The 18,789-nt window shown below is 30.6% G+C and overlaps 1 protein-coding gene across 5 annotated transcripts in view; it reads left to right on the top strand.

Annotated features, from left to right (window-relative positions):
- The window catches only part of LOC134693212 (myelin transcription factor 1-like), a 31,957-nt gene extending 14,159 nt beyond the window's left edge, over window positions 1-17,798 (top strand). For 2 of the 5 annotated variants that reach the window (XM_063553951.1, XM_063553983.1), the window contains 14 exons: window positions 233-1,353; window positions 1,885-1,995; window positions 2,313-2,340; window positions 2,896-2,958; window positions 5,521-5,591; window positions 6,707-6,838; window positions 7,318-7,711; window positions 8,900-8,926; window positions 11,050-11,256; window positions 11,734-11,877; window positions 12,390-12,452; window positions 13,825-13,935; window positions 14,334-14,494; window positions 15,087-17,798. In XM_063553951.1, the coding sequence (XP_063410021.1) occupies window positions 233-1,353; window positions 1,885-1,995; window positions 2,313-2,340; window positions 2,896-2,958; window positions 5,521-5,591; window positions 6,707-6,838; window positions 7,318-7,711; window positions 8,900-8,926; window positions 11,050-11,256; window positions 11,734-11,877; window positions 12,390-12,452; window positions 13,825-13,935; window positions 14,334-14,494; window positions 15,087-15,469 (3,016 nt within the window). In that variant the 3' untranslated portion in view covers window positions 15,470-17,798. The remainder of the gene's footprint in view (window positions 1-232; window positions 1,354-1,884; window positions 1,996-2,312; window positions 2,341-2,895; window positions 2,959-5,520; window positions 5,592-6,706; window positions 6,839-7,317; window positions 7,712-8,899; window positions 8,927-11,049; window positions 11,257-11,733; window positions 11,878-12,389; window positions 12,453-13,824; window positions 13,936-14,333; window positions 14,495-15,086) is intronic. The other 3 variants (XM_063553959.1, XM_063553966.1, XM_063553973.1) reach the window with 3 other exon arrangements.
- Window positions 17,799-18,789: the final 991 nt, after the last annotated feature.

Here is an 18,789-nt window from a genome sequence, read left to right as displayed (position 1 = left end):
TGTTGTGTATTGCTGCAAACACAGCCATTCAAACCACAGTTTGAAACAGTAAAATCTTAATCAACATTTCTAATTAAAAAAAGAAGTGAAGTACCTCTTAAAATATATTGGGGGATTTTATTTTAAGAAAAGAAAATAGAAGGCAAAAGACAACAAACTCTTAAGTAAAACTAAAAAATTCAAAAGGCCTTGTATACAACTTCTTACAAACATTGATACTTTTTTTTTACAGTTTACAAAGCTGTCCACTGGCAGCAAACAAAAAGAAAATAAGTCAAACTACCACAGTAAAATCAACTCCAACCTCTAAGTCAATACAGGTAGAAAAGACAGATGCTGAGGGGAATATTAAATGTGTCAAGGTCAGACTTGATGATGGTTCAGTTGTCAGTTCAGGTGATGAGGAAAATGGATCACAAGAAGAAATTCCAGTACAGCCAGTATGTTCAGATATTCCAGGGGAAAATCCTGAGGTATCATCAGAACAAGCATGCTTCCAGGAAACAAAACAAGCTATCCAACAATTATCTGACGACCAGGATATAAAACCAACACCAGAAGATTCCAACAGTGAAACTAGTCATGAAAAAATTGTTAAATGTGAAATTAAGTCTGAAAATGAAAAAGAACAGTCTGCTCCCGATGATGAAGACAACTTACATAAGATACAACAACAGTGTGAAACCATCCAAGAAAATGTCGACAATCAAATAGAATTAGACATGTTTGTCATGGATCACTCAACAGGGGAACAGGGTTTATCAGAAGTTGTACAAACTGACCAAACAGAGAATGTTGAACAATCATCCATGGAAGAATCTTCAGACACTTCCATACATATAGAACAGTCTTCACAACCCATGGAAGAATCCCCTGTCATTTCCCTACAAACTGAACAGTCATCACAAGCCATGGAAGAACCATCAGTCTCTTTTATACATACTGAACAATCTCCACAATGCATGGAAGAATTGTCTACCTCACAACAAACTGAACAGACACAGTTTTCTGAAGAAAATATTCAGATAACAGAAGGAGATGCACAATCACAAGTGGAACCAATTGACCAAAACAATGTTGAAACTGTTCAGACTGGTCCATCTCAAATTATCATTGAACATATTGATTTATCTCAGGCTGGTAATGAAGATATGGACCAATCAGATGTTATAGATATATCTGATGCGATCAAGAAAGAAAAGCCAGATGAGGAGGGAGAATTCCAGGTGGTGGCGGAATGGAGTGCTCCAATGGAAGTGATGGAGAGAACAGATGAGGAAAAAGAAACACAAACTGTGGAAAAAGAAAAATTTTCCCCAGAAGACAGTGGAAAGGATGATGGGAAAGATAAAGGTAACTTTAGATCTGAAGTATTATACATTTGAAATGCATTAATTATTACCCTACATCAGAACAGGGATTCTCAGATTTTCAGAGATCTACACAAATCTTTTCCACCAAATTTTTGCAAGTTGGTGTGAAAAGGAAATCAATTATTTTTTAAAATCTCATGCATATAAAATTTACACACTAAACAAGTAGGTCTTTGTGTCCTTTATAGTAAACATTTGTTTCATCATGGGGAATAACTCTGCAATTAAAGTATTAAACAAAATCTCAACACAAGAAAATCTAATACACCAACACAAAAAGCAAAGGATTAGTGTGTATATTACTGTTCTTTATTTCAAAGTCACAGTGACTGAACATGAAGCAAAAAACCCATCTCACTGCAAGTTGAACACTTACCCTAGCACTGATTTGAAGCAGAATTCTTTTCAAAATGTATGTGTTCCGGTATATTTTTAGGAAGTTTGATGTTCATTGACCAAACTGATATGTTTAATGTTATATATATATGCATAGAATGCTAATCAATTTCAGATGTAAAATGTCCTACCCCTGGTTGTGATGGAACTGGTCATATAACTGGGTTATATTCACATCACAGAAGTTTATCTGGATGTCCAAAGAAAAGCCAAGCTCCTCCTGAAGGTAAGTAAAAAACATAAATTAATGTAATGAGTCCACTTCAATATTTTAATAAGTAAGCCCTGGTGTAGATTATGACCTCTGGTCTTTCTTGCCACAAATAATTTAATGTTTTGTTTTTTGAACTGATAATGTTTGCAATCAAATTGAGTTTTCACTGAATTCATCTACAAAATACCAGGAGTGATTCTTTTGTATTTTTTCTCTATCTCATTTTAAAGTGCTTAAAGTTATCTTATGTTAAAGAGCTTAAGTTATCATGAATTGAAACTTTTCCGTAGTTCTATTACAATTTACTGACAAACATTACTATTTTGTAGTTGTTGCTGCACATGAGAGTTTAACCAGGTAAGTGTATGGTATATAAGGAAATGCTTTTTGCTTTATAGGATCTTATAGTGTTGCATTCCCAGTCATCGCCGTTTAATTTTGTAAAACATATTTTTTTTATCATGAATTTTCCAGCCTGGTCAGATATTTAGAAAATGCCCATGTAATGCTTCCGGTTTCTCAGGAGTTATCGACCTTTTGTTTGGTAACTAATTGACTTTCGAAGAGGCAAACTTGCATAAAAGTGGCTTTCCCCCTTTCTCTACTTGTCCTTAACAAAAAGAAAATGTACGAGTCAGAATTATTTCTGAACAATTAATGAATTGAACACATATATTAACATAACATGTTAGTGCACTTCAATTTGCAACCACTCGTCAGTATTTTTTTTGGTAAATGCAGGTTTTTGAATAATGACTGAAAACTTTTCAAAATCACGGAAAATTTTATAGATTTCTACTGATTGTGTCAAAAGGGGCTTGGCATCTATGCAAAGTATAGTTTTCCTTTCAATATTGTCTCTGATTTAAAAAATGTACAATGGAACAATTATTATAAATATTTTGTTTCCAGATGTCCTACACCAGGATGTATAGGGAAAGGTCATGTAAACAGTAATCGTAGTACACATAGAAGGTAAGAACATTTTATATAGGGTTCAAAGTTGTTGGTTGGGTTCTTAAAAATGTTCTTTAAGATCTTTTTGTTTGTTTCAAAGAACTGACAAACATATAAAAGGATCAAAATTGTTATACAGGTTATTTGAAATAATATTAATTGTTATGATCTTTATGATGGGGGATAAGACCTTTTTCAGGACTCCGGGATCGGATGATTTTAAGCTCAGGATTTAGGGATTGACCCTTTCGGGATCCGGGAATTCTTTTTTTAGCTCACCAGGCCCTAAGGGCCAAGTGAGCTTTTCCAATCACTTGGCGTCCGTCGTCCGTCGTCGTCTTCCTGCGTCGGTCGTCGTTAACTTTTACACAAATCTTCTCCTCTGAAACTACTGAACCAATTCAAGCCAAACTTCATCTGATTGATTCCTAGGGTATCTAGAATAAAGTTTGTGTTTTAATTCCCATTTCATCAAAAAACATGGCTGCCATGGCTAAAAATAGAACATAGGGGTAAAATGCAGTTTTTGGCTTATAACTCAAAAACCAAAGCATTTAGAAGCAAATCTGACATGGGGTCACATTGTTTATCAGGTCTAGATCTATCTGCCCTGAAATTTTCAGATGAATCAGACAACCCATTGTTGGGTTGCTGCCCATAAATTGGTAATTATAAGGAAATTTTACTGTTTTTGGTTATTATCTTGAATATTATTATAGAAGGAGATAAACTGTAAACAGCAATAATGTTCAGCAAAGTAAGATTTACAAATAAGTCAACATGACCGAAATGGTCAGTTGACCCCTTTAGGAGTTATTGCCCTTTATAGTAAATTTTTAACCATTTTTCGTAAATCTTGGTTAACTTTTACAAAAATCTTCTCCTCTGAAACTACGGGCCCAAATTTTACAAAACATATCCAGAATCATTATAAGGCTATCTAGTTTAAAATTTGTGTTTTCTGACCGGGCAAACCAACAAATATGGCGGCCATGGCTAAAAATAGAACATAGGGGTAAAATGCAGTTTTTGGCTTCTAACTCAAAAACCAAAGCATTTAGAGCAAATCTGACAGGGTAAAATTGTTTATCAGGTCAAGATCTATCTGCCCTGAAATTTTCAGATGAATCAGACAACCCATTGTTGGGTTGCTGCCCATAAATTGGTAATTTTAAGGAAATTTTACTGTTTTTGGTTATTATCTTGAATATTATTATAGATGGAGATAAACTGTAAACAGCAATAATGTTCAGCAAAGTAAAATTTACAAATAAGTCAACATGACCAAAATGGTCAGTTGACCACTTTAAGAGTTATTGCCCTTTATAGTCAGTTTTAACCATTTTTCGTAAATCTTAGTTAACTTTTACAAAAATCTTCTCCTCTGAAACTACGGGGCCAAATTTTACCAAACATAGCCAGAATCATTATTAGGCTATCTACTTTAAAACTTGTGTTTTGTGACCCAACAAAACCAACCAAGATGGCCGCAAGGGCTTAAAATAGAACATAGGGGTAAAATGCAGTTTTTGGCTTATAACTCAAAAACCAAAGCATTAAGAGCAAATCTGACAAGGGGTAAAATTGTTTATCTGTTCAAGATCTATCTGCTCTGAAATTTGTAGATGAATCTGACAACTCGTTGTTAGGTTGCTGCCCCTAAATTGGTAATTTTAAGGAAATTTTGCTGTGTTGGGTTATTATCTTGAATATTATTATAGATAGAGATAAACTGTAAACAGCAATAATGTACAGCAATTTAAGACTCAAAAATAAGTCAAAATAACCAAAATGGTCAATTGACCCCCTAGAATTTATTGTCCTTTATAATCAATTTTTAACAATTTTCATAAAATTTGTTAATTTTTACTAACATTTTCCACTGAAACTACACGGATAAGTTCATTATAGATAGAGATAATTGTAAGCAGCAAGAATGTTCAGTAAAGTAAGATGTACAAACACATCACAATCACCTAAACACAATTTTGTCATGAAGTGTCTGCTTCCTTTGTTTAATTCACATATACCAAGGTGAGTGACACAGGCTCTTTAGAGCCTTTAGTTCGGATTTCGGGACTTCGGGATTTACTTTATTTAAATTCGGGACATCAGGATAAAAAAAATTTAAGTCCGGGATTTCGGGATCAGGACCCCTCCTATCCCCACTCCTTTATACGATGTTATCAAAATTTTGAATTTAGTTGATTAATTTAAAAAAAAAACAGGTTGTCTCTGGATAGATAGTGAATTTCAATTTTGAAACAATTTTTTTTTGTCAATTTCTCGCATGATAAAACTTTATTTGTTTTACAATTCAACAATACTTAAAGAAATACATGCAAGTCCAATAAAACTTCACTTTGCATTATACTTTTATGAAATATTACATCATGAAATATGACATTATATTTATTTTTTTACCTTTAATCTTTTGTAACAAGAGAACCCATTAGAATTAAAAGATGCATGCTTTTTGAATTAAACTTTTTAGTCAACAGTAAAAACAACTTAAACATTTCTCAATGTTTTGTCCAAAAGATTTACATTTAACATTTGATTTACTGTTATATTACACAGTGTGTCAGGATGTCCTATTGCAGCCATGGGAAAACTAGTCAGTTTAACAACAAATCAAGCCAAAAAAACAGGTCAGTGTTATTCATATTAGATTAGAAAGAAATGTTTAATAAACTGTCCACAGAATGGCCTTCATTACATATTTTATTATCTCCCCTTAATTTTTGCACAATTATAAGATTAATACTTCACACATTTTTTGTTTTTGTTTGTTTTACTTTAAATAATATTTGGCCCATTAGATATGCATGGGCACTTAACAAATTCAATGAAAATTTTCTACACTGAACCTTTTCCAAAATAACTATGAAAACACTATGGAATGGATATATGGGCCACTTAAGGTAAAGTTCTTGTCAAGGATCATAGACTTATTAAGAAAATTTCCCCTGTTTATGTATGTTTTAAAGGAAGCCAAAAGTGACAAATTTTGAATAATGCAGGTTAATTATTTTCAAGGAAAATGTTCTGTTTACCTCATTTAAGTTCGTCATTCTTAATGACAATTTCTATACTGAGAAAGTTTATTTAACAGCTTTAAACAGAAATCAAGGGGTTATTCTTTAAATAATTAATCACAATACTTGTTTTATATAAGAAGGCTAACTTATAATTTCTTAAGATTCAATGTTAATTTCAATACTGAGTTTTAAGTGTAAAATTATAGTAGGACCTATAACACCTGTGGGTAAGATTTCAGTGTTGTACTTAACATTGTAGGAATATATTTTTATTATGAATATCATTTAAGCATTGAACAGCTCTATCAAAACAATGTTATATAAATCTAAACATTGTCAACCTAAGGATACACAATGTTTAATTTAGTAGACAATGTATGTTTATGTGTTGTGAAATAAAAATATATTGTGGTTTAATACATTTTATATTCATTCAGTTGACCATTTTTGATGCTTATAGCTATACATAGTTTTTGCATCATTATTGCACATAGTTTTATGCAATAGCAAGAACAATAGTTGCCTTAAAAAGTCAAAAACAAGTGGCCTTGCTTACAATTCAGAAAAAAATGGCAGAAAAGGATATGCTTTGTTAAAATTGTTATGATATATAAAAAAATACTTAGAAGTCAACGGCCACTTGTTTGTGGATTTGTATTCAGCCTTGCATGTTATTTATGTTGTTGCCATTTAGTTATATTATTTTTTATTTTTTGGTTTGTTAGGTCTGCATTTAGTCCTGCTCCCTAAAGAAGATGACCCCAGTAAAGCGGTATTGGCCGCTTGTAATGAAAAAGAACTGATTCGTCTTGCCGCCCAGAAGTCTCAATCTGTCCCGTCTACAGGGCCTGCTAGTGGTGTGTACATTGCTTTTTGTTTGCTCCGTTTTTTTTTTGTACTCTTGTCGATAGTTTTTAAGATAATAACTTTTTATATTTAAACAGTGATCTGATTTTAATGAGATATGCTATTTAGAACGAGTATTTTTGTTAAGTTGTCAGTGTTCAAACTTGTGATCAAAAGTTGAAATTCAGATTCTTGTAAAAATAAATATACTGTCACCAAAATAGATAATTAATCTTTGTAAATTAGATTTCCAGGTGATTATTTGATCAGTCAATAAAATATAGAATTAATGATTTTTTTCCTATTATGGAAATTGAATGCATAATTATCTTTTATCATTGCATTGAAGAATATATTTATATCACTGTAAGTTTAAAAAAAGACCAAATCAAATAACTTGTATCATTATTAATAAATGTAAACCTTATTGAATGTTTGACAAAACATTATTATGAAAATTAAGGACGTGAGATTATTTTTTGCATTCTAGAATCAGATAGAATTCTTCGTCCAATGATACTCACCAAGCAATTAGAACTACAGGGAACAGACTCTGTTGTATCCACATCGACACCTCGTGGTAATCTAGCCAAAGAGCTGGAAAAATACAGCAGACCGGACTTAGCAGCAATGGCTAAAAATCTTAATGATCCAAACGGAATCAGTGCAACAACACCAGTACAAAAACCTCCACCAAGAAAAGACTTAAGTGATCGACCTAACATCTTACGTCGACCTAGTTTTAAGCCAAAGCTTGCACGTAGTCTGTCGTCCAGTTCAGAGAGCAGCATTACATTACCAGTCAGTCAGCCAGTATCATCAACATCATCTACCATCAGTAACATTCTCAGTCAACAAAAACAAGCAAACATTGAGTATACTAGGTCTGTAACTACGGTAACAATACCTAATCCAATAATGGCCAAATCTAGTATGCAGCCACAAATTCATGGATCTGTTCTAACATCACAACAAAATATTGCTTCAAAAGCCAAAACTATTTATTTACAATCTGGTTCACAAACTTATAAATTACCACCTGGTTATATTATTTTACCACAATGAAATTATTGTTTTAACTTTAATATGTATGCAGCAAGATGAAATGGCTTGAACTTGGTTAAGACCCTTTTTTTTCTTTTTCCGAAAGTTATTAATGAGCATAAACTTCCTGATAGCATAATTATTTTATACAATGTGGGTATTCATTTCAGTGAATTTTGGAATTTTGAATTTAAAGAATTAAGAACACATTTTCATAAATTTTACAATATTTTGATCAGTAAACAATTATGACTACAGTAACAAAATATTGTTTGATCATAGTAAATGTTGGCCAGCCAAGTTCAAGTTAATAACTTTTATAGAAAGAAACTGTTGATTCAGCTGTAGAAGCATTTTACTCTTTTATTTTTGACAAACATGTTATGAATTGATATACAGTTGTTATATACTTTTGAATAAGCAGGATTTTATTCATATTAAAATTTGTTTACTCTTTCATTTTCTAAAAATTTGAAAACTTTCTGGGAAAGAACGCTTACATTTTTTTTTTAATCTGATGTTTTCAGATTATTTAACAAAAGCTAGTCTTTTCTTTTAAAAGAAAAACAATAGTTTGAAATTATATTTTTATACATTATTTAGAATGAATTGAAAAGACTTTTGATAGGTCATTTAATTTTAACAGTTGACGATCTTACAACTTAAAAATTGATGTATGAAGAAGTATTGTTTATAGAAACTATTGAGAGTAATACAGTTTACAGATTGTGACAGTTCTGAATAATGTAACCTGCATTTAAGTCCGTGAGAAAATGATCTGTAAATACTCATAATTTCTAGACTTAACAGAATCTGCTACTCTTTTCACTAAAAATCTTATGATTTAAATGATATTTTGTTACAAAAAAATTCATAACTTTCAGTATAACTTTTACTCGTAAGATTTTTTGTTTAAAGAATAGCTGGTACTAAAAGTGAAGTCAAGCAAATTTCATGTGAATATAATATTTGAAGGTATAAGGATTACTTTTTCTATTGTTCTAATGTGTGTAAATTTGTCTTTACAGATCTATCGGGGACTTAAATACAGAGAGGTAATTTTGTCAAAGATTTATTGATGTTGTAACTGCTTACTTTTTGTCTCCCTTTCATTCAGGTTTTTCTTTCTTTTTTTTCTATCATGCTGTAATGACTAATAGTTATTTGAGCTGTTTCTATTTTTAATTTTGTCCCCTATATTTTATTATTTATGAAATATTAGGAATCTTTTTGAAAATATTTCACAGCAATTTCAAAATGATTAACAGTTTAAAAGTATTAAAATACCAGAGGAGGGAAAAAAACTATGGGCTATTCAGAGATTAGAAGATACTTCACATTTATTTTTTTTGAACATAAGTTTTCAAATTAGTTCTGAATCTTAAATCGATCAATTTAGAAAGACAATTGAAGTTTAGGGTTTACATGCAATATAAAACAAAACAACACAACTAAGAATTTTCTTATCCCAGGCATAGATTACCTTAGATGTGTTTGGCACAACTTTTTGGAATTTTGGATTTTAAATGCTCTTCAACTTAGTTCTTGTTTGACTTTATAAATATTTGGAAATGAGCCTCACTGATGAGTCTTATGAAGACTATTGCTTTTGAAAGGAAACTAAACAATATCAATTTGAATATAACTCTCTTGTAATAACATAACATGAAGATTGGGAAATATATATTTAAGGCAAACTTCTTTTTTTTTTTTTAAATAAGATAGAAAAAAAATGTGTCAGTTTTTGAGACATTTTGTACTTTTTATAACATTGGGAAATGCATTTGGTATATTTTATACTGCCATATTTTGTTAAATCAATGTAGTTTATTTAGTACTTTGTTACATAATGAAGCTGTGACATATTGTTAAAGATTTTATTCCTTGTTGAACTCTTGTTTTTATTTTCTAAATAAAAAAGTGAGATACATATGTTATTGACTCATTATTTGTTATAAATTGATTAATTTATAGTGCTACATTTTTAATTGGTAAGTTTACAAAGTGTAGAAATATTGATTTATTTACTATTTCCTGTAAAAAGAATGTACATAAAAAAAAACTTGTTTAAGGAAAATAAAATGTACAAATAAAAATAGATTCATGAATGATAAGATGTTAAACCAAAGAAAATTTAGCACTGCTTTTTGAGGATATCTATACCATAAGAATAAAGTTAATATAAGATATTTAAAGTATGTTTCTCAGTAATTCAATAGATAAAATTGAAAAAGGGAATTCTAGAAAAAAATTAAAAAAATTATTAATTTTATACCTACATCCTTGTATTTTTAGTGATCACATGATCTATAATATTTTCTATTATGGTATGGATGACTGAAGTTTTATTTTACATATAAAGTTATTGTCTGCATGCTACAATTGGTGTCAGTTATAGAAATATTTGATAGAAAGGCTTCATTTACACTTTGTCAGAAACTTTTACCAAGCTGTTAACGAAGAACATTTTATATGAAACCTTCCATTATATGGTTAAATGTTACAATATTTGATTAAACAGAAGTAAGACACTATGGTCTTCAACAATTCACAATTTGAAGTAGTTTGACAAACACAGTTTAGGCAATTACAGACAGTGGCGGATCCAGGGGGGGGTTCCGGGGGTTGGAATCCCCTCTTTTTTTGGCCGAAAATTTGCATTTGAATGGGAGCATAAAGGTGGAACCCCCCACCCCCCCTTTTTAAAATGGCTGGATCCGTGCCTGACAGGACTTTTAAAATTGTGTACCAGTAGTATACATTTTTGAGCAGAAATGTTGAATTTTTTAATGGTCAAACTTAAGATAACTGTTCAGATGGCAGTTTTAAGATATGCATTGATATCAGGTTATATCACATTGAAATAATAGATCAGAAAACTTGGTCACACACCAGAATCTTGAATACAAGTTTGTCTGATTGTCAAGAAGAAAAACCCTGCTCTTACATAATGAAAGGTATATTTGCAAAAACAGCACAATGTTTTAAAAATAACATTGTAAATATATATGATGCAGAAACAAAACAAAACAAAATATTGATTTAAAACAGTATGACAAACTATTAGTTTTATATAAAGAATGTTCTAGGATTAAAAGTTAGTTTTATAAGAATGTTCTAGGATTAAAAGTTAGTTTTATAAGAATGTTCTAGGATTATAAGTTATTTTGATTGTCAGGTGTAGGAGTCCTAGTGAATTCAGTACAGATTCCAGAGGAGATCCATTTTATGACGGCTTCTCAGGAAAGGGAGATAATTCACAATGTCCAACACCTAATTGTGATGGGTCTGGTCATGTGACTGGTAACTACACCTCCCATCGTAGTGTATCTGGATGTCCATTGGCTGACAGAAACATTGCAACTTCAAATCAAGTGGATTTAAAGTAAGTACAATTGTAATCCTATCAAATAATGTATTTGTTACATACAACTGTAATTGAATTATAGCAATCTGTATCAATTATCAAAATATAATCATACTGTAAGCTACTGTACCTAGATTTGAAGTGTCTGACGCAACAATTGTACATTTTTTTATCGTTCTTATATATATATATATATATATATATGTGTTTTTAGTATTCAATAACTACATAGTTAAAATCTGAGGTGATCATAATAAACTAGGGCAGTAAAAAAAATAAGCTGCTTCTTGTAATAAACTTTTTATTAATTATCAAACATAAGTTTCCCTCTCACTGTTGGGGTGTCAAGGTTCCTTAAGGATTAAAGCTTAGTGGTGGCCTTTTCCAAACTCGTGAATATTTTAGTCTTTTGATATCAAAGGCACAATTTACTAAGTTTTGCAGAGACACTATTAGCAGTTTATTGTACAAGTATCTAAATACTGGTATTTTCAGATGTCCAACACCTGGTTGTGATGGTTCTGGTCATGTGACTGGCAATTATGCATCACATCGTAGTTTGTCTGGATGTCCTAGAGCAGCGAAGCTTAAAAGGATGATGGGAAAAGATGGTGAAAGGAAAGAGGAAGAACCTTTACGGTAAGTCTAATAACCAACCAAGAAAACAGAGGACGTAATTACTTTTGAAGATGTACAGAACAATGGCATTTCAGTAGTTGATTCTTTCTTTCTTAGTTATTGAAATAGTTATCAATGTTAGAAAAGACTAAAAAGTATAGATTATTGGGTATCTACACATTGATATTTTATATCTTTATGAAGAATACCTGATTATATGTTTATCGTTCTATTACTGATCTTTTCCCTCTCTCTAAGACAGTTTCAGCCTGACGAAAGCATGCTTAATCACGTCTGCTCCCATATTGTGAAGTAGCTGATAATGCATGCTCTCGTCTCAAAGCCATGATACAAGAATTACGGAGGAACTCACTGCCTCGCCCCGCAGAGCAGGGTGATATAGACGTTGGGAAGGACGATAATTAAACGTACAAAAGCAGAATTGTAACAATATTTATTTGCAGGAGGCTGTTGAAAATTCCTTGTCTGGTATGTTATTGTTAAATAAACAAATTCTATAAAATTTCTTGCAGCTGTCCGATACCAGGATGTGATGGCTCAGGTCATGTGACAGGAAAATATTTGTCACATCGAAGGTACATCAATGTTCCTTGATACACAATACTATGTTGTCCTTGTTTTTACTTTTAAATGTTGTGTTTTGCATTGAATTTAAATATTTATATTGTCTTAAAAAGATTCCATCAAGATGTATGTCCCTTTGTTCTAATGGGGAGTTACATCCGTCAATGTATAAATGTTCATATTTTACAAAACATTTTGGAAAGCTTGGGCCTTTTATAGCTTACTGTAGGGTATGGGTTTTGTTCATTTTTGAAGGAAATTACCTTTAATGACTTACAGTTATTTATGTTCATCCTCATAGGTAACTGTGAGAAAGTTGTTTCATTGTCAAGTATACCAAATCTTCATATTTTTTATAATCTTTAAATGAGGATATACAGTTGATATATTTTCTATTTTGCCATAAGCTTAAACAAGGGAAAAATTGTACTTTTTAAACTATTTTTGAAGCACCAGATTTTTTTTGCCAGTACATATATAATCTTTATTAAATTTATGTGTTTGTAATATATTTGCCAACTGATTCTATTATTTCTTTTGCTGATAGACATCAATATAAAACAGACTGTTTGGGTAAGGGTATGTTGGAGAGATAGACTTTTCTTTTCTTTCTGAAATTTGAAAGTGACATACCAAATTGGGCATGTTTCCCTTAGAACAAAAGTCATGTTATTTCATTGAATGGTTGGCAAGTATAAACAATTGAGTTTATATTCCATATTTTATTCCACTTTACATGTTGTTTGTAATACAGAGTTCTCTATTAAAATCTGAATCAAAGTGTTCAGTATTGGCATTCATGTCTTATGTTGTACAGTTTGAGCCTAAAATTTTTATATATGATTAAGAAATGAACTGATACATACCTCAACACTATAAATCAATCAAAATTATGGAGGTCAAATGAATGCTGTCACTTTGATATGACAGTCGCTTATAGTACAGCTTAAAAATAGTGAATTTTTAAAACAAAATTAAATGTAGATATTTTTTACCTAAAAACTATTATTAAAATTTCTAATACCTTTACCAGATAGTGCAGATACAATTTAAAACATATTTCAAATATTATACAATTACAAAAGTTAACAAAATAAGACTAAATGTTAAGATTTTGAGAATAATATTTGGAAAAAAATGATAAATATTGCCTTCAAACTTTTAATTTATCTTCTTTAATAGTTCCACAGAAAATTGTTTTATATATCAACGAAGACACAGTATTTACACGAGTTAAATTTTTTTTAAATTTTGAAATAAAATGATGTCAATGTTTTCCTTAATTTCAAAAGTAAATCACATTTTCATCTTTCCACAAATATAAACATATAACCTTTTAGGATTTCTGTGGTTCCCACCATTAAGAATTATATTTAATTTCAGTGCCTCTGGGTGTCCTCTTGCCAATAAACACAAATTACAACGACAGCTACTGGCCAGTTTAGATTGTCAGGATTCAGATCTTGCCAAGTCATTAAAAATGGATGGCATTGTGTAAGTTCAATTAATTTTAATACATTTTAAACAGATTTGACTTTATCTATTTCAAAAGTTTTCTCTTGCTGTAACTTTGTGTAAGACTACACAATCATATAGTAAAGAGCAATATTTGCATTTTGTTTGTACAGTACAACCAAAATGCAAAAATAGCTCTTTCCTATTCACCCAATAATTAGTTATATTAAAATTTTATATGTGCTTGAAAACATAGGATTAAGAAATGAAACAGGTTAAATATTAACATAAATGAACAACAACCCATACCATATTTTAAAGTATGACATTCTAACCTGCTCATTTGTCACGCAATTTAGGAAATGATATACACTTAACAAAAGTGCTTTAAGGATTTTGAATTAAATTATTGTGATATATTGTGTTTTATTTTCCAGCTGTCCTACCCCTGGTTGTGATGGTTCTGGTCATGCTAATGGAAGTTTCTTATCACATCGCAGTCTGTCTGGATGTCCCAGAGCTACACAAGCTATGAAGAAAGCTAAACTCAGTCCTGCTGAATTGAGTATTATTCATTCCAAACTTCAGAATGGTGAAGGTACACATTTTTTTACTAAAACTTCATTTTGACCCCAAAAAAATCTAAATTTGAAGAAACAAATTCATAAAGTTAATGATGTGATATAAACAATATAGGTTAGGGCTAGCATGTTTGTCTATTTGAGACTAAAGTCACAGTATACAATACCTAGGGATTAGTAACAGTAACAACTTTACCTTTTTGTATAAAGTTTATATTTTGGGACGTTGATGACCTGGATGATTCATGCCCTTTCATGCAGATACGTTTTGACAAAAAGTTTCAGTCTCATGGATCCATTGTTTGTGACTCATTTTCATTTTTCAGTGACAATTATATTGGGAATATTTTAAAGTTTATATGCCTGTCTAACAGGATTTATCTGACCTTGATGTCATAGTCATGATTCTTTTAAAATGTAAAGTTTATGCGATACTTGTAATAAAACCTTTCTTTACCTATTAGACTTTGACATAGAATGAATGGTTAGTAAAGAAGGCTAGATATTTCAGCTGTGCACTATTCTTTTACATGAGATTTTAAAACTCTTTTGAATTTAAAGCATTTAATTGCGTTATTTTCAATATTTATGTTGTTGGTTTTTTTTCAGATTTACATAATGACGAAGAGCTTCAACAGCTGGAAATTGACATATCAAAAATCAAAGAATATAATTTAGAATTAGATCAAGAATTAGGTAAAATGAGGTCAGAGGTCATAACCTTAGAGAACCAAGTCTTACAAGAGGAGAAGGAAAACAATGCTATTCAGGATCAATCAACAATACTCACTGACTATTTAGCAACCTTGAAGAGACAAATTTTATCTGTGTTGTCCCAAATTAACATGCCCCATTTAAATACAACATTAATCAATGAGGAGAATTTAGAAGAATGTATAAATCAGATCCAATCATTATGTTTTAATAGAAATGGTGGCATGGTGGCTGGAAGTGGCATTAACCTAGGCGTGTCAGAAATTCAAGTGGCATAAACACATTGTTTATATATGAATGCTTTATATCTCATTTTTAAAGGCCAAAGTATCCTAATGTGTCTTAAGCATGCATAAAAGACCAAAGTGTTTAATTATGATAGAAGTCCTCATTTTCTGCTGCAAAAAAATCAAAATTGAAAATCGAAGATTTCTTAGTATACATATCATGACTTTGTTTACATTATAAACGTTAATGTTGTAATTTAAAGCTTTATTTATGATGAAACTATTCAGGTGCAAAAGGCAGGTTGAGAAAATGGTGAATGCTATCTTATGGAGTTCTAATTTCCCATGAATAACTTGTAAAATATCTGAATTCTGTGGAAAGTTTGTAAGACGTAAAGCCAGAAATCTTTGAAGGAAATTCATCTTTTGACAATATAAAAAACCTATACATAGTCATAAGTTACTGAAAAAATTACTTTAAAATGTTGATCTTGGAGATCCAGATACAAAATAAGAAAATTAATGTTTAAAAGTTGTATATTCTGTACAATTGCTGTCCAATTTTCTACAATGATGTGCTTGGTTTAGTGTTCAACCCTATTGCTCAATAAAAAAACATATTATCCGTATAATGTTTGCTCAATACTTATTCACAAAAGCTTGTGCCAAAAAGGAAATGTTTAGCTAAAGTATAAAATACATGCATTAGACTTGCAGCTGTTTCATGATGAGAGTTAGCACAGTAGTATATTTTTGTCAACTTAAACACGTTTGTTTCCATAGAAATCACTCTTATCTTTAGCTAATATGTAATAACCATAACTAAATGAAGAGCCAAAATAATGTATTTCACCATTATAAAAGTTTGTCTCTTAATTTGCCAACGATGGTCGTTTTTTTATGCATAAAGCAATTTTTATTGAGGTCAAAAATTAGACAGCTTATGTTGAATTCATTTCCAAATAGTCAAGACTTGATGCACTTTGTAGTTGACATATAATGAACATTAGTAATTGATATCCTAATCTTGACCTGGATGTCATTTATCTAATTAAATGACTTGGTTGCTGTGATGTAAACACAACATCTCTGTTTAGTAACTCTTTTATTATTACGGTACTCTTCAATAAAAGCAAGGACTTATATTAGATCTATATACGTCCCTGATAAAAGTAAAAAAATTGCCACAAAAAGTGTTTTTAGATATATATGTTAGATACAGTAATTTGTTATGTTTTATATATTTATATATTTATTATGAATCATTCCATTGTAAATACTAAAACCTTCAGTGTATATGAGGAAAAAACAAAAGGTGCTTTTTACACTAATGTTTTATATAGAACTTGTGAGTTTCTAAGTAGACTGTATTACAATTATCATCTAACATTTGTTTTAACTTTTTAAGAAAACAGTTTTTCTAGTTTTTTTTTTAATATCCTACATAGTAACTTTATGCTTTATTTGGAACAGCAAAAATATCTCCTTAACAGGAGGGACAGGGTCATGTTTTGTAATGCCTGCAATTTTGAGCCAAAAAAAACATGCTTGCATTTAAGTTGATGGTCAGTTAACCAGATATGGACTGGTTTCCTTTAGATTTAATTAAGAAAATAGCTTTATGATAAATCAGTTCAGACTGGTCTCAGTTTGAAAACTATTTTATCCTACATTTTATTTTAATCTTATTATTATTTAGTTATAACATGTAGCCATTTATGGTTTTTAAATGTGCAATATATGGAGTTTAAATGTGCAATATATTTGTTTAAGGAAATTGGAAAGAGGCAGTTCTAACTTATAGGTCACACAACTTTAATGATGAGTTATATGTATTATAGAGTTTTCAAAAAGTGATTTGTTTATTTTTCACATTGAAACAGCTAAAAATCTTTAGGTGCTTTATTAGTAAGAAGCATCAAAATAATATTTTTAATGAAAATTTCATTTGCTGAAAGAATCACAAGTAAATATACAGGACTTTCATTAATTTGGAATGGTCTAAATGCTTGTTTGTTAATATTTTAAATTTTTCGTTATCTCTAATTATTTGAATTTTGATCTGTCTTTTTCAATCTTTTTATAAAATCAACACAAAGTATGATTAGAAGTTTGAGAAGGTTGTCATAAATGTCAAGGTTATGTGATCTTGTGTAATCTTGTTGTGATGTGGATTCCAGGCTTATGAGGAACAATTATATGTTGATGTGTTACTACATGTTTTCATGTTTGTATAACCCATTCCATTATGTATAGATATTTGTTATGTACTTATTTATTTATTTATTGAACATTCCTCTTTGTTATAAAATATGTAATTTTAATTTTTTCCATCGTGAGATAAAAAGGTGCAATATTTTCAGCAGATAAATGCTTCAAAATGATAGTAGATTGTTTTCTTGTTTATCAAAATGCCAGTGTTTGATTTTTTTCAAGCCTGTAACTTCTGTCGCGGAAAGCTTGACATAGAAATAGTGTTCCGGCTGCATTGGTGGCATTAGTTCACTTCTTAAAAACTCTATATTTTAGAAGGTGGAAGACCTGGATGCTTCATTCTTTGTATATACCGGGTAGATGCCTTATGTTACAAAGTTTCTGCCTGTCATGTTATATGTCCATTGTCATTTTCATGGTCCAGTGACACTAGAAAAACAAGAATATGTCCTCAGTACATGTATGCCCCACTCGCACTATCATTTTCTATGTTCAGTGGACCGTGACATTGGGATAAAAACTCAAATTTGGCATTAAAATTAGAAAGATCATATCATAGGGAACATGTGTACTAAGTTTGAAGTCGATTGGACTTCAACTTCATCAGAAACTACCTTGACTATCGTAAGTGGGGCAAAAAAATAATTTCTAATGTTAATTTTTTTCTTATTATGATTAATAGGGATAACTACCAGTATAACAATATTTAGTATGTGCGTACCTTGCAAGGTCCTCATGCCTTTATGAACCACATCAACAAACAACTACTACTGAATATCAGATTCCTGACTTAGGAGAGGTGCAAACAATTGCAGGGTTTATATCTTTTAATGGTACCAAACCTTCACCCTTATCTGTTACAATAGTGTAACATCACAACATAGAAAAACACACTATAAAATATCAATTTGAATGGCTTTGCTCAATCCAAAAACATAGTAACACAAATGAACATACACTGAACAAATAAATTTGATCTATGATACAATAAAATACAAAGTTAATAAAAATAAGGGATGAGTAATTAAGGTGAAAGTATTATACCGCTGTGAAATGCTAAACAATATAAGAAAAACATCAACTTTCAAAAACATTACGCCATTTATAAGTCCATATATCAGATACTATAAACAAAAGGTCTTCTATATTTGGTTTGT

This window comes from Mytilus trossulus, chromosome 1, assembly GCF_036588685.1.
Source record: "Mytilus trossulus isolate FHL-02 chromosome 1, PNRI_Mtr1.1.1.hap1, whole genome shotgun sequence".
Classification (NCBI taxonomy): domain Eukaryota; kingdom Metazoa; phylum Mollusca; class Bivalvia; order Mytilida; family Mytilidae; genus Mytilus; species Mytilus trossulus.
The sequence above is the reverse complement of the archived record's forward strand: the minus strand, read 5'-3'. Positions and strand labels throughout refer to the sequence as shown.